General features: G+C 36.7%; 2 protein-coding genes across 2 annotated transcripts in view; both read left to right on the top strand.

Annotated features, from left to right (window-relative positions):
* The window catches only part of LOC147841358 (uncharacterized), a 206,412-nt gene that overhangs the window by 165,999 nt on the left and 22,776 nt on the right, over window positions 1-17,637 (top strand). The window lies entirely within an intron of this gene.
* htr7 (5-hydroxytryptamine receptor 7) lies at window positions 11,268-15,902 on the top strand. Its single transcript, XM_087276072.1, has 2 exons — window positions 11,268-12,454; window positions 13,270-15,902. Exons 1-2 carry the CDS (start codon window positions 11,976-11,978, stop codon window positions 14,021-14,023), a joined length of 1,233 nt encoding a protein of 410 aa, XP_087132198.1. The 5' UTR covers window positions 11,268-11,975; the 3' UTR covers window positions 14,024-15,902.

The raw sequence follows: 17,637 nt of genomic DNA, 5'->3' as shown, positions 1-17,637 counted from the left end.
CATCTTTAACATATTACGCACGCCTCTTTTAAACTCTCCACCCATTTCTCCATGTAAGGAGATCACAGGAGTCTGACCCACTCGCCCCACTTTTTACTGATGACGCTAACCGTCCAGTAACCCTTTTTTGGTTCCAAAAACACTTAAAAGAAGTTCTCCGCCTTTCAGGCTTTCCCCTGAATCGTATTCTAGCCATTCAATTAGAATCGGCGCAGCCAACACAGCAGCTCACAGAGGTCTATCCTCATATCAAATCCAGACCCTAGGCCGCTGGTCCTTCAATGTCTTTAAAGCCTACATTCGCCTCAGCCAATCCCACCTCAAGAAAGCCTAGCTAGCCCTAACCAGCTAACATCATACTCCAGAATAAAGGTTCAAGCTCGACCCTATGTAGGCATGAGTGTACGTACGTGGAAATGAACATTGTGCGTGTGTCTGTGTGTGCGTGTGTGTGTGTGCGTGTGTGTGTGTGTGTGTGTGTGTGTGTGTGCGCGCGCGTGTATGTGTGGATGTGTGTGTGTGTGTGTGTGTGTGCGTGTTTGTGTGTGTGCGCATGTGCGTGTACATAGTGTTCGCATGTGCAGATGTTGTGTGCAGGTGCACATGTATACATGCATATATATGTGTGTATGTATATATGTGCGAGTGTTTGTATATGTATGCATATGCACGTGCGAGCGAATGAGTATGCGAGTGTATGGGTACGTGTATGTCGTGCATATATGTATGTACAGGTATTGTATGTATGCTTCTACCTTTTCTTTCAAGCTTTCAACCCCGCAGGGATTCAAACTGAGCTGCGACTCTTGCAAGAGTCACTCTAAGCCTATCCCCGCCCATCCCTTCGCTACTACCTCCAGTAAGAGCCATCCCTACCCCCTCTCTCCTTCCCTACTCTTTTCTTCCTTACAGCGTTGAGTGCTTCGGCTACCTTTACCCCTTCTCTGATCTCCTCCCTTATCTCCTTAGCCTTCTATTCCCCCAATAATATCTTATCCAGCATCAAGTTTCTCTGCCAACTGTTTTTTCTTCAGCGTTGATCATTTCGCTATTTTCTTTCTTCCACTTAGGCCGTCAATCCTCAGCTCTAACTCCCGCAGGAGTGACTTAAACAAGCTTCAACTCTCGCAGGACTTCATGCCCCCCCTGGCCCACCTCCCACCCTCTTATGCAGGAGTCTTTACCGCCCAAAACCTTTGCCAACTCCCGCTTGAGCCCACCCAACCCCAGCTCTGACTCCCGCAGGAGTATATCCGACCTTCGACTCCCGCAGGAGTCAATCCAGCCCCTCCCACACCCCCGCTTAGACTCCAGCCGAAGTCTACTTTGTCTGCTCCCGCAGGAGCCTCTTTTCCTAAGCTATCAATATTATATCCAGCAGCCGGATATGGCATTGTTACATCTGCATTTTGGGGGGCTCTTCAATAAGCTGCTGCTGTACCGAGCTATATAAGGCATTTTGGAGCTCAAACTCCCCTCCCGCCTTGCAACGGAAGGGAGCCCCGGGCTCGAGGATCTCATCCCATTATTAATTAACTTTGTTTACATGTTTGTTTGCTAATTTGTCCTCCTTTAAAACTGCTGTCCTGTGCCAGTTTGCTAACATCGTTTCCAGTTTCCATCTTGTCTTGCCTTGCCTTGTCCAGCCCTGTCCTTCCCTGCAAACTGAATCCAGCTTGTTTTTTGTTAATGTTTCCCCCCCTCAGGCTTGTTTTGTTGCCTTTTTGCTTTTTTTATAATAAACAAACCCATCTTTTGTATTGCACTTGATTCCTGCTTCTTTCCCTCACCTCACCTCTGAGAGTTTTTTTTTATCACTTAGGCTCCGTTTACACTGCCAGTTAAATGAGACCCAATTGCGATTTTATGCTCGCATGTGACACAGATCGGATCTGTTCTATAACCATGTAAACACGAAAAATACGCATGCATTCGGATATTAACAGACCAGTTTCAGGCCTCCTTCATATGTGGAAGTAAAACAGATATAAATCCTACGCCACTACTCGTATCCACAAATTCCACTGAATGGTGGAGATAAACATATACCATAGGTGTATGCTGCAATGATGACCCTTTCACTCCTCCGCCTCAAAATCATAAAGATTTTAGTTGTAGAACTTTGTGTTGTAACTTTTGCTTTTTGTCGCTATTAATACACGCACTGCAGGCTACACTTAGAGCAACTTTATCCTCTCTAACACCGGTGCGCACGCAGGCAAAGGCTACATCTTCAACTATACACACACATCAGGGCTATACCATTACATAAACTGCGTGGGGGTAAATCTGGACTAAACCATTCACTGCTCATACTAAACTTGGCATATTTTGCAAGCTAGTGTGGCCCAGATGCTAAAACCCACCTTTATGCATGTGCTACATCGCAAATGATATGGCAATGCATGAATTGGATATGGGTCACAATTGAAACAACGTGTAAACAGACAGGCAAAAAAATCAGATACAGGCAACAAATCGGAATTGGGCATCAAGGCCTGACAGTGTAAACGGGGCCTTAGGCTGCCTCCGAAATCGCATACTACTCGAGTTGGTACTACATTTAAATTTCAATTTACTATATGATCATTAGAAAAGTATATTCTATATAGTATGAATGTAAGTAGTATGATTTTTTGTTGTGTTGTTGCAATCACGTTCATTAATTCTCTCGCGTGACATCATGGGATAGATGTGTACTTAATCTTGCTGTAAGCAGTAGGTCATCCGGGTACTTCTCTCAGTTTTTTGAATTCTATTAATTCTAACATAGTACTCGGCGATGAGCATACTGTTTTTAGCTTTTTAAGTATGGAAGTATGTGATTTCAGTTGCAGATTTCGGTTCAGGACTCAAATACTTATACCCAGCACATCTGCATATTGTATTACTATAATGTATTATCATAAAGTACTTTTGAAAATATATATATGAAATACAAAGCTGAAATGCATTCATGTAAAATACCTTTGTATAGACTTTATTTGCAAATGTTTTAAATGGCCTTTCAACACATTTTATTTATGTATTATTACTTTCTGGAAGTAATTAGGAACTGAACTGCAAGGATGAAAAAGTACACTTAAAATTGCTCCAATATTTAACTTAGCTTACAACTACTTCTGTTTATTTAATAATGTGTTTGAATGTATGCTTTCTATGCATTGTTTAAAAGTTCATTTTCAACACTGTGAAAATAGTACAGTTTACATTAACTGCTAAATAAATAATAATAATAAAAAAACTTTCAATTATTTCAACTCAATATTTTTTCCAAAATTTTTATAGAAAACATATCAAATTACAATTAGATCAGAATGTGTTTAAATTTGTATTGTAAAAAAAGATAAAAGTATGGTGGTAATACATTTTTATTTATTTATTGTTAGTACAATGTTTGGATAGTACATTTGAAATGTAGGCCTACTATTGAAAAATGAAATGTACCTTCAATACAACTTTGTATACTTTCTTAACAAGGGTATTGGTTCAAGAATCTGGCTTTGGATGGGACATGTCCAGTATTATGTGTGCAGTTGTTTCATTTAAGTGCAATTTGCAAATTTATATACTTAATGTGGGCCCAATTAGATTCTCAGTATAGTTTACTTTTAATCGGCTACTACTAGTACATAGATGTTAATACATGAAGTATACAGTTGAAATATAAATTATTACCCCCCCCCCCCTACACACACACACACAAACACACACACACGCACACACATTTCTAAATATAATAGTTTTAATAACTCCTTTCTAATAACTGATTTATTTTATCTTTGCGTTGATGACAGTAAATAATATTTGACTAGATATTTTTAAAGACACTCCCATACAGCTTTAAGTGACATTTAAAGGCTTAACTAGGTTAATTAAGTTAACTAGGCAAGAAAGTTTAAAGTTATTGTATAACGATGGTTTGTTCTGTAGACTATCAAGGGGGAAAAAATAGATTATAGGGGCTAATAACTTTGACCTTAAAATGTTTTTCAAAAAGTTAAAAACTGCTTTTATTCTAGCTGAAATAAAACAAATAAGACTTTCTCCAGAAGAAAAAATATCATCAGACATACTGTTAAAATTTCCTTGCTCTCTTATAACATCAATTGGGAAATATAAAAAAAAAAAAGGAAAAAAATCAAAGGTGGTTAAGTACAGACTTCAACTGTACGTAAATAGACTTCTACAATACTTAAGTATACTTAATAAAATGGAAGTACTTCTTTTTCATTAGGGTCCTCATACATTTTGCCACTTTTTTTTTTTAAACATCTTGTGCAAAATTCCCATGCCAACATGCCAATTTTCATTTGAATAAACCATAGATTTATTCAAGCACAACATTTACTAAAAGTGAAATGTATTAAAGCAAATTACAAATATTTGTGATTTTTGGGAGACTGGAATCTTTACTACATGTGACAAGAAATCCAAATGCATCACAAAATTGAATGCTTCTTCAACCACAAGATGTCGCCGTTACCTTTTGAAAATGGTTTACTTTGTTTCTAATGAATGTGAATTGTTTGTGAGATTTGCTTTTACGATGTGGTGGAAACATGCCTGTATACTGTCAAAGACTCTAAAGCAGAGACTAAAAAAAAAATCTATAGTAGATAGAACTACAGTAAACCACAATTTCTGTTTATCCATCTGCATATCACATAGCTGTGACAAACTGAGGATGATGCAAAACAATAACAATTAAACAAATAATAAGGCAATCTGAAGGCTTTAGAAACCATTAGATTAAACAACTTATTATTTACATTTTGGGTATCACTTTTTTTGATGGTCCCTTTAATGCAGTTTGTTGAATTTAATTCTTATTAAAATATAAGTATTTCCATTAGAATATAAGTAAACTGTTAGATTGGGGTTAGGGCTAGGGTTAGTGTAAGATGACATGTATTTGCAAAGTTTCTTAAAGTCAGTTAAATGTGTTGAAGGAGCATATCAACAGATATTAAGCAGACAGTCTACTAATACTCAAATGAGAATTAATTGGCATGTAGTTGCAATGTAACTTTTAGTCAACAAAATGTGCAATAGGTACCATTATTTAATGTCATTTTTTTGTAGATAATTTTGTTGTTTATGTCTTGGTCTATGTCCTCTGCACAAATAGTTTTACCAGTATGGTTTTATATTAATGGTTTTTATCAATATCGTTTCCTCTTCTTAGCAGTGACCTGTCCTTGTGCTGAACATAACACTGAACATTCTGGGGATAAATGTAATATGATGGAGATGAAAATGGGCTCCATAGCTGTTTTTGTAATAAGACCTGACCTTGACTCTTATGGTTAAGTTTTCTCTGCTGTATAAATCCAGGAACCATTGTCAAAACTATAATTTGAAATTTGAAATAATTCTAGCCCCTTGGGTGTTTTTACTTTTCACAGGGAAGTAGGATACATCAGATTTCTAAAGCTGCCTTTCTCCTTTTATACAGGACATTGCATCTGCCAGTCCAGACATTTAATATGCATATGAGAGCTCGCTGGAGAAAGATTTTTTAGTAAATTCAGCTGGCCAATGGCTCCAGGTTATTTATACATTTATACTTTTTAGACAGATAATGTATAATGTACTGCCAGTTTGTATTAACGCACAAAACGGACAGGCAGATTAGAAACTTGACTGTACTATTTAACAGACAGCAGTTTGACATAGGGTAAGCCTGAAGTTATAAGCAGTGATAAAAAGCGATAACCTGTGCCTCTTTCAAATGATCTGGGCAAGTGTAATCATGCCTCAATCATCTCTTTTGCTCAGGGCCGGAGTGGGACACCTTTTCAGCCCTGGAGTTTCAAGCCTCAGACCGGCCCACCTCAGTTCACGACTGACTATATTAAAATAAGGTCATTTCCAAATCAGTTTCTAATTACACTATCACGTCTTTTTTTTTAGAAAACAGCTGCTTTAGACTGCTTTAGTTCAACAACCCTAACAGTATTATATGTCTTAACAATAAAAATGAAAACATTAAATTTCTCTAACGAGGATCGAACTCGGGTCCGCGGCGTCTTAATCTAACGTGCTAACCGCTGGACCACAATAACTGTGTTTATTAAGGAGACACAACTGAGTTTTATAATCATCAAAATAGGTGAAAAGAGAAGAGTTGCGGTAAAATAATGAAAAAAAAAGGCTGTGGTCAAGTAAATAAATACATTTAAAAAGTGTGACTGCTGAGAGCAACAGATTCTGCAGCTAGGGACACCGGCCCTCGCGGCCAAAAAACGGACCGGCCCACCGGGAATTCTCCCGGTCCTCCCGATTAGCCAATCCGGGCCTGCTTTTGCTCAATAATAAGTGAATCGTTTACACTAATTTAGGCTTGATTAAGGATACTGATTTTATTGCACAACACTTCTTTCTTTCTTTCCTTATTTTTATGCTTAGTTAATGATTAATTTTTCACAACTAAATTAATTATTGAATTATTTACAAATTAGTCATATATGAGTGGTTGGTGTTTTTTAAGATCATTCTGACCGAGTAAGTAAATGATTCATAAACTATTGAATTTAACATTTATATATCTTATTATTCGGGCATACAGTGCATCCGGAAAGTGTTCATAGCCCTTCACTTTTTCCATATTTTTAATGTTACAGCCTTATTTCAAAATGGATTGAATTAATCTATTTCCTCAAAATTCTACACACAATAAACCATAATGACAATGTGAAAAAAGATTTTTTGAAATTGTTCCAAATATATTAAAAATAAAAAACCTACATAAGCATTCACAGTTTTTGCGGTGACGCTCTAAATTGAGCTCAGGCACATACTGTTTCTACTGGTCATTCTTGAGATGCTTCAGCAGCTTAATTGGAGTTCACCTGTGGTAAACTCAGTTGATTGGACATGATTTGAAAAGGCATGCACCTGTCTATATAAGGTCCCAGGGTTGACAGTTTATGTCAAAGCACAAACCAAGCAGGAAGACAAAGGAATTGTCTGTAGACCTACGAGACAAGATTGTCTCGAGACACAAGGCTGGGGAAGGTTGCAAGAAAATTTCAGCTACTCTGAAAGTTCCAATGAGCACAGTGGCCTCCATTGTCTATAAGTGGAAGATGTTTGGAACCACCAGGACTCTTCCTAGAGTTGGCCCGCCATCTAATGGCCCGTTTCCACTGAGTGTTACGTTACGGTATGGTTCGATGCGCTTTTATAGTCGTTTCCACTGTCAAAATGCATACCGAACTGTACCGTACCACTTTTTCAGCACCCTTTCGAAAGGGTACCAAACACAAGAAAGGGTACCAAAAGGTTGAGCTTCACCTGTAGCTGAATGCTGATTGGTTACAAAGATACATTACATCTCATGGAGCTAGCCAGAATGAAAACAAAGGAATTGCCATGTTTTTTTTTTTTTTTAAACACACAGCCGAGACATTACATGGAAATACTATATGCATATAATAACGAGCCATGGATGACCCGAGCTCAAACAAATCTTGTTGTCTTGATGAACAGCCACAAAGCCAAGAAGAACAAAATCTGCTGTGTTCTGTTGTTGTTTTATGAGGTCGAGTGCAAGCGGTTTTCGCTTTCTCCAGGGAGCTCGCGATCGTGTCTATATTTGATATAACAAACTTCTTGAGCTGATGATAACAACGTGTGTGTTTGATTATTGATGTGTCTCCTTCATCTGATCCATTCAGAAAGAAAAGGACAAATGCGAGAGTGAAGCTCGAAAAAAATATAGATGCCTGACAAAACACAGGAGCAAATTGTTTCAGCAACCTGAATCTTGAACAAACTGCCATGTTTATCATCGCCTTTTGGACTTTTATGAACTCGGAATAACAAAATTACTCTTTAACAGAGGACACATGTGCTGGTGAAGACTACAGCCACAGATGAGAGGTTTGCACTTCATGTGGGTTATGTTGCATGTTGTTTTTGAACTCAAATAAAAACTAAATACGTACTGTACCACCCAGTAGAAACAAGCCATAAGCTTAGTGATCAGGGGAGAAGGGCCTTAGTCAGGCAGGTGATCAATAACCCGATGGTCACTCAGTCTGAGCCCCAGCGTTCTTCTGTGGAGAGAGAAGAACATTACTGAAGGACAACTATCTGTGCAGCAATCCACCAATCAGGCCTGTATGGCCAGACGGAAGCCACTCCCCGCCTGGAATTTGCCAACAGGCATCTGAATCACTCTCAGACTATAAGAAACAAAATAATCTGGTCTGATGAGACTAAAATTGAACTCGTCAGAGTAAATGCCAGGCGTTACATTTGGATGTGGAAAAAGTAAAGCACTATGAATACTTTCCAGATGCACTGTATAGTTTCTTTGCATGTCAATAAATGCGTTTTTAACGCAACTTCATGCAGTTTTGTGACCTAATCTAAATTGAAGACTTTGCATGCTTTGTAAATCCCATATAAATGACAAGTCAAAGTATCGAATAGAAAATAAATCCTTACAATCTTATCTACAAAATAAAACGACAATACAGTTTAAACATAGAACATAAAATTTGATAAAACAACAACAATATAATAAGTTTACAATATAATATGATAGAAATGTTGTTTAGCAATGTTTAAACTGTACAGTAATTTTATTTTAGAAAAGATTGCAAAGATTTACTTTTCCTTTGTGTATCTTGAAATGCATTTTTTTTTCTGAATCACTCTGTCTCCTATTTCCTTTTTTCAGTTTGGAATATTTGGAATATTTGGAAGGCTCTGTTTGAAGCTTTTAAAGACCAGTGTAAAAAAATATGCAAGATATCCTGGGATTTTGTTTAACGGGGGTCTAGCATGACCCAATTTTTAAAAAGCACTATAGTTTAGCAAATATTTATGAAATACTTTTAAAATTATATGAAACCAATAATTATATTTTTATAGTCTATATTTTATATTTCTTGTATTTCAGATAATTTACTTAAAAACAAATTAATGCATATTTGCACACATTACAATGTTTCACACGCTGTTGTGAATAAAAATTCTGCCTTTCACTTACAGTATACACATTTAAATGGTGTCCTTAATGTTTCTTCTGTCACCCTTTTCTTCTGATTCTCCTGCCTTTTTCTGTGCTTCCAAATGTTTCTTCCTTTTCTCTATCCACTCATCCCTCACTCTTTCTTACCTGTCCTCTCTGTCCCCTGCTATCCAATGTTTTTTTTCCTCTTGAATAAAACATGGCCTTACTTCTTTATTTCTCTCCTGCAGGGTTTTTGGGACAGCCATTCCCCCCCATCATGTGAGCTGAGGTCATTCTGCAAAGCAGAAGATACCATCAAATTCTACCTCTATGAGTTAATGATGACTGGAGGCCAAGACTCTTTCTCTGCCTCAGTGTTCTTTTTGTTTTAGAGGCCTTATTCACAAAAAATGCTATACCCTCATAATAAATGGCATTTATTTTAAGAAATAGTCACTGCAAGGTATAAGAAATGAAAATTGTTTTGTTTATTTCAATGACATCACTTCAAAGAAGTGGGTGCCACATTTTTGCCACTTGGCTTTAGGTTAGGGGTGCCCAAACTTGGTCCTGGTGTGTTGGTGTGCTGCAGAGTATTGACCTTATTCTAAAATGCGAAGTGTGCCTGTTTTCGCAATTGCTTTAGAACTTCCAATTCAGTCGCCTATTGTAGAAATGACTAGGAATACTAAACGGCAAAAAACGGTCAAACTACTTGCGCTACGAACAAATGTTTGCATGACTATACAGACCAAGTAGAATAATGTAATAAGAAAATATCAGCTTGCAACATCAAGCAACATTTTCTATAAATTAATGGAAGTGAATGACACCGGAAGTCTCCAGTCAAAAAGATTCAAATGGCTGCGTCCGCTCGTACATGGAGAATACGGGCCTCTGCCCTGCAGAGTTTTGTTCCTACCCTGCCTTAAACACACTTACTTATAGATTTCAAACAAGCCTAAAGAATTCAATTAGTTTAATCAGGATTGTTTACTTAGAGTTAAAGATAAACAGTGCAGAACTGTGACTTTCCGCAAGTTTAAGTTGTATCTTTAAATTAAAACATATTGTGACTCATCATGCACACTGTCAGAGGGAATAGCCTAACTGCTCAATCCTGTTCTATACCTCCATAAATGTTTCAACATCCATTTCCTGTGAATAGTTTACAATTATTCATTCATTTTCTTTTCGGCTTAGCCCCTTTATTGATCAGGAGTTGCCACAGCGGAATGAACCACCAACTTATCCAGCATGTGCTTTACGCAGCGGATGCCCTTTCAGCTGCAACCTATCACTGAGAAACACCCAATACACTTTTGCATTAACACACATACACTTTGGACAATTTACCTTACCCAATTCATGTACCGCATATCTTTGGACTTGTGGGAGAAACTGAAGCACCCGGAGGAAACCCAAACGTGGAGTGAACACAAAGAAATGCCAACTGACCCATGTGAGGCGAGAGCGCTACCCATTGCACCATCGCATCGCAGAATAGTTTACAGTAGAACTAAAAATATATATCATGGTAATTACTGTACATTTCTGGACATTGTTTTTACAAAAGTGGTCTAACTGCACAATGTTGCCCAGAGGCAACAAATGAAAAACTACCATTTTAGTATATAGATAATTACAAGTGTTTTTTTTTTTCTTAATCAAATATTCTTCTTCACATATACATGCAGATCACACATATTTTAATATAAAGATATTTAAATATGTTATTAAGTTAAACCTATCTTACATTCTGCTAGCAGTGTGCTCAAGCAGACTTTGTTCCCAGAAATGGCTCTTTTGTCCCCAGAAGACAGGTCAAATCCACACCCACTTCAAATGTCATTGGTCACCGACTTATTATTAGACTTTTTTTGTAATATTTTTTATACTTTTTTTTTTTTTTTTTTTTTTTAAAGGAGGGTTTTGTGGGCCAAAAAACTGGTTTGTTGCCTGATGACAACACAATGCCATAGAGGATTAAAGCATTCAAGTTTTCTGGATTTCAAAAAGATTTTAATAATTTCCTGCATTAACTCATGCAGTGTTATTAATTATAGGTTACAGGTTTTAATCCACTTTCCCTTTATTTCATGAAGTTTCATCAATATAAAGCTATAATACATTTTGAATACTTGATTTGCTAATCACTGGTTAAGGCAGATCAAGAGAACAAGTTAAAGAAGTTGAGCATCAAGTAGGCTTTTACAAAAATATTTATTTTGTAACCTGTATGTTTTATTCTTTTATTTAAATATTTAATGTTTAACTTGTACTTGTTTTTATTAATATTGATATTTACTCATTATTAGCGATCACGTTTTTTACCACTTTAGTGTTTGTATTTTTTTTTTCAAAATGAAATAAGTAACTGCAACAAACAGATTATTAATATACAGGTAGACTGTCTATTATTTATGTATTTATTTAAATGGTCACATGACTAGACATTTAAGTAACTGCTGGTAGCTGCATGTCCTACTCCTAACCTAACCTCTTGTTGCGCACTTACTTACGCATTTAACAAAACATCTAAGTAGCCTGATATAACTTTTTTTGTTTGCACACTAAACCACGTTTCTCATTAAAGGATGCTGTAATCTACTTCATGAATAACGCAGATGAGATTGTCATGTATGACTTGTCTCATTCATTCTCAGGACGATTGTCGTGCTGTCACAAAACCCCGCATTCCGAGAGCAGACACTTTAGCACTAGTCAATCTTCTGGACACTCCCATAAACACCTCACGTCATTGCGCACAGTCCACACGCCAATAAAACATAAGCCACGAAGAGCGCGAGGTTCGTTCTATTCACGTTGGCAAGTTGTATGGCTCGTTGCGTGTTGGATGCTCTTCGTTTTTCCCAGATAGAGAGAGAGAGAAAACTAATGTGTATTTGTGGCAATAAAATGTCATGTAATTAACTGGGGATTGTATATCTGATGGATAATCAGAGCAACATTGTTTCAGAACCAAGGACAGCTCTCAACAGCCAACATGATCTCTGCACTGACGAAGGATCGCGTTCAGTCAATCGTGAATAGTTTGACATCTGAAGTAATGGACGTGAGCTTTCTTAATAAGATCCACGACACCACTACAACTTTGCCGACTCCAAGTTTCATGGACAATGGGACCCGATGCGGAGTGCCGATTTTGAGCTACGGACATGTTGAGAAAGTGCTCATCGGAGGGGTTTTGACCATGCTCACTTTTTTGACAGTTTGCGGGAATCTGCTGGTGGTCATCTCCGTGTGTTTCGTGAAGAAACTGAAGCAACCTTCTAATTATTTAATCGTTTCTCTGGCTGTTGCAGACCTGTCTGTGGCGGTGGTTGTAATGCCGTTTGTCAGCATCACTGATCTCATAGGAGGACAATGGATCTTCGGTCGTGTTTTCTGCAATGTGTTTATAGCCATGGATGTGATGTGCTGTACCGCTTCAATAATGACACTGTGTGTCATTAGTATAGACAGGTAAGTCTCCCACCTGTAAGATAAAAACTGACCAAATAGACAAAACTTTATTGTAATACAAGTTCATAAATAAATAAATATGTTTTTTTCAGTCTGTAGTATATATATATATATATATATATATATATATATATATATATATATATATATATATATATATATATATATATATATATATATTTAAATGCTACATTATTAAATAATTCAATAGGCTTTGTACATTTCCACCTACCGAATAAAAATATATAATGCAAAAATAATATATAAATAATATAACTTGTAAAATGCAAAGATGCAGCAGCATAATGAAGACAGAAACATCTAAATTAGGAAAACGTTTTAACTTTATATAAATATATTATTATTATTATTATTATTATTATTAACCTGTGTCATTTATATTGATTAAATCAAAATAATTGTACATTTCCACTAAAAGAAACTGCAGTTTAACTTTATTTTGTATATTATTATTATCTGAATGAATATTTTGGTTTGGCACACACACACACACACACACACACACACACACACACACACACACACACACACACACACACACACACACACACACACACACAGAACCCTTTTTTTCCTAACTAAACATAACAAATATTACTTTAATGCTTATATTATTTAAGCTTTTATTTCAGAATTTCAAATGTATTTCAGTGTGTTGTTCTTTTCAGTGGGTTAAATTGTTACATTCCAAAGAACAAAGAAAAACACTTTATGCATTCTTTGACACTGATGTGCTTTAACAGGTCAGTTTTTTTCCCCTTTCATTTTTGCCATTCTCTTTTCCATTTTCTCAGGTACCTGGGCATCACTAAGCCACTGACGTATCCCGTGAGACAGAGTGGAAAGTGCATGGCCAAAATAGTGCTGTCTGTGTGGCTTCTCTCTGCCTCCATCACCCTTCCCCCACTGTTCGGATGGGCCCAGAATGTCAACGACGACAACGTGTGTCTGATCAGCCAGGACCTGGGCTACACTATATACTCTACTGCCGTGGCCTTCTACATCCCTATGTCCGTGATGCTCATTATGTACTACCGGATATACAGGGTGGCGAAAGATAGTGCTGCCAAACACACAATCGCTGGCTTTCCTAAAGCAGAAGATGAGGAAAGCATGAACTGTGTGACTGCGGCCTTGAAACTGCAGCGGGAGGTGGAGGAGTGTGTGAGCTTTTCTCGCCTTCTCAAAAGTGACCGTAAAAACATCTCCATCTTTAAAAGAGAGCAGAAGGCAGCAGCCACACTCGGGATTGTTGTAGGGGCTTTCGCCGTCTGCTGGATGCCTTTCTTTCTGCTGTCCACGGCACGTCCCTTCATCTGTGGCGTGCAGTGTAGTTGCGTGCCTTTGTGGGTGGAGAGGACGCTACTCTGGCTTGGTTATGCCAACTCGCTCATCAACCCTTTTATTTATGCATTCTTCAACAGAGATCTCAGGACAACCTATAACAATCTCATCCGCTGCCGATATCGGAACATCAACCGCAAACTGTCGGCAGCCAGCATGCACGAAGCTTTGAAACTAGCCGAGAGACCTGACCTGGTGCTGTAGGCTGTTCGTATCCTTCATGTCTCTCTAGGGACTTAAGCAGTCACACGGAGGCTGAGAGGTGTTTTTGATGAATTCTTTATTGCTCTCACGGAGGAGCTTTTCAGTCACTTCAATTAAGTCAAATTGCAATGACGGCAACTAAGTGAAATTAGAATGGTTGTAAAGCTTCATGAGATGTTTTATAATTTAGATCTTATTATTGCTGTAAAATGTGCTTGATGAAGGAGAAAAAACAGTAATCATTATCAAAGAGCGATGAATACTCCACTTGTGAATACGATCAATATTCATATTTTATATATTGTATAGTTTGCTGTTTATTTGTGCCGTTTTTATACGGACTATTTCTCAGTGATGATCAACGCATGGTGGCATAAAGTTAAATTGTGGGATTGTAACTGATAAATATGATCTGGATTATGTAATCAGATTGCAAAAATTAGGAATTTACCAGTTAATAACTTTTTTATGAATAACATAGTGTTCACACAATGAAAGTTCATTCTGCCTAAATGTATATTCAGTTTCTTTTTATGCTAACCTTTCGAAAATGTCTAAACTTTCTAGTAGATAGAATTGTCATGTTAGTTTTGGGTAAAAACACTTCTCCCCCTTAAAACAAGCACACAAATGACAATAAAACAAAAAATAAAACAAAAAACAATTGAAACACACAAGAAGCTTATGGTTTTGGACATTTTCATGTGAAAAAAATATGACAATTTCATCACTTTTATACAAAACCCCAGGTTTCAAGTTGTTCTCAACATGGCTCATTCTAAAAAATGTGGCTCTATATACATTTCTGGAGACCACCAAATATGTCCCAAAAGGTACATTTTTTTCTTCAGTTTTTGTTTTTTGCGGATCCACCAGAGGCCGCAGTGTACCTTTTTGAAATCTCAAATTTCCCTCACAGATGCCATTCGCACCGGCTGTTCTCGCTTAAATTCACCAAAGGCAGCTGTTGTCTGACTAAATGACTGACCCACCCTCCTCCTTCTCTAAACCCAACCAATAGTATTTTCAAAAGCACCGACTGACCCGCCCACTCACTTCCCAACTAAGAATTTTAATAAGCAGTCCAGAAAAAGAAAAGCCATAGCCTGATTTTTTTTTTTTTTTTTTTACCACATTTTCCGATCTTACCACATTTTCACAGTTTTTTACTTGTTTTGTCTTACCTGCTTTCTGGAACCATTCTTCAATGGACCCAAACCCTGTCCTCGTGGTCAACACCTCTATGCTTCTCAAGTACGTCGCCATATATGACGAGCTAACCGGACAAACTGGTAACAGTGGGAGAGCCGTCCAGACGGAGGTAAGCAGTCAGCTGGTAAGCACGAAAAGGAACGGAGTCATACCGCCCCAAATCATTCGTTTTAAAAACGAGCCATACGTACTTCTGGCTACATAATTTGCAATCTCCAGAAACGTACATAGGGCTACGTTTTCAGAATGAGCCTATGTCGGATGTTCTGTAACATGTGAGATGTACGGGTTGAAAAATTATGCAAGCTACAAAACACTGGCGATGTACAGCTGTAAAAAATAAGATTGTCTGCATCATATCCAGTGACATTTACTAATTGTTGATTTGGGAGGTTTGGACAATAGTATTTTGAAGCTGAAAGATTTTTTAATGTTTGTTCATCTAATGTTTTATCAGTCAATTCAATCTGTAACAGACCAGAATTAGTCCAGCACTGGTCAAAGATTACAGTAACAAAATAACTGATTACCCCAAAACTACACTGTAAAACCTACATTGATTTGCTAAGTAATCTAAAAAATAGCCAGAATATGTTAACTAAAATAAATAATTTATTAAATACATCGATTTCTAATGTTCATTTGTAACAGACTACAGTAAACAAAACATTACAAGTTGAAACATGTTTATTTGACTTTGAGACATTAAAAAAATAAAAAATAAAAATTTGTGTGTATTTTTTGTGTGTATGTGTAATATCCAGTCTCCTTTACACACAATCAGGTTGTGAATTACATGGGGGTTGTGGGGGATTGAGTATGCTTCGATCCCCCTGAAGGATGTCAAAACAAAATGTTTGGGGGTCAGCCATTTGAGAGAAATTATTTTCTCTGATCTGTATCTTAATGATAATGTTTATAATTCAAGTAATGGATAATATTAATATACGTTTGCCACCCGTATAATGATTCATACCAATGTAAAAACACAACCACACCAATCAATGAGAAAACTAATTCAATCAACAGTCTGAATCTGCAGAGCACAGATAGACATCGTAAGTGTTCCAGTAAAATAGCTGTTTGTATCTAGATATCAAGACAAATTAGATGCAACGTTTTTAGAGTTTGACCTAAAGTAACCTCTGTAAAAGTTAATCAGAGGTTACTGTAGGTCAGAATACACTAAATATACCTCAAAACACTATAAACCTAAATACGTTTTAATTAATAAATTAAATGTAATTGAAATAAATGCATACATTTGATGCACTGAAGCATGTATTACACAAGCTAAGTACCAAAAAAGTTAACCCACTACTCTCGGGATAATCAATGTATAATTAACACCCTGAACACAATCATGTTCCATTTTAGATGAATAGACTTTTCACCTACAGTGGGTAACTTGAGGATAATAAATTTGCAAAGCATAAAAAGAACACTAAAATAAAGTCAGCAGTGTACAAGAAATCATAAAAGAAGATTTTATAGCAATCCTGTCCCTTCTAACCTCCAAAAAGTCACCTGATTTGACCGTTGTTGATTGCTACTAATAACATGACAGCAAGCTGAGTGCACCTCACCCATAGTCGCATTATTAGAAGCAAGGCATTTATTGTCCTCCAGCTGTGAGAAAAGCAAGGGTGGGCAGGTGCCTTTAATTTCAGTCAGCATGCTCGGCAAACAGATGGTAAACAATGCATCAACACTAAGTGTCCCTGCAAATTCATCAAGCCTTTTAGTGACCATGTTTTTTGAATTTAAAATGTCTATGCATATGAAAATACAATTAATATTTCAAGAAAAAGCAGTGGACATGAATAATAAGCTGAGTTTGTAAGTGGTTGAAAAAAATTTACTTCAGTGAGAGAAAGATTCAACCCCTCTGAGAGAAAACATAGAAGGCAGCTTTAAATGTTATCAATAGTAAGTCGGTCAGACTAAATTGGAGTGTTTCATTTTCTTTTAAACATGTTATTGTAAATGGTAAAATAAATGTACAACTTTTTTATGCAGTTTTAAGATGAAATGAAAGAATAATGAACTCAATAATACTCTATAAACTGCATATTACCCTAAATGTTACTTAGGCTTTTAACAAAAGCAAAGGTGAGGTAAAATTAAAGATAAAACAGTCCTGTTTTACAATATTTTTACACATTTTTGATAATGTTGGAATTTTCTGGGTGTCACTAAATATTGATTTGTCAAAATAAATTACAAATAATATGTATGAAAAAATATTTAGACAAAACGAAACACTGTAAAAAATGTTGCGTTCCTTCATGATGTCCCGACTCAAATCAATGAAATTGACTTGTTTTTACAAATTTGAGTGAATTTGACTGAATATCAAACAATTGAGTTTTCCTAAAAAATAAACATTTGTGTTGATTCAG

This window comes from Danio rerio, chromosome 12 (assembly GCF_052040795.2).
Source record: "Danio rerio strain M-AB ecotype USA chromosome 12, GRCz13ab, whole genome shotgun sequence".
Lineage (NCBI taxonomy): Eukaryota > Metazoa > Chordata > Actinopteri > Cypriniformes > Danionidae > Danio > Danio rerio.
The sequence above is the reverse complement of the archived record's forward strand: the minus strand, read 5'-3'. Positions and strand labels throughout refer to the sequence as shown.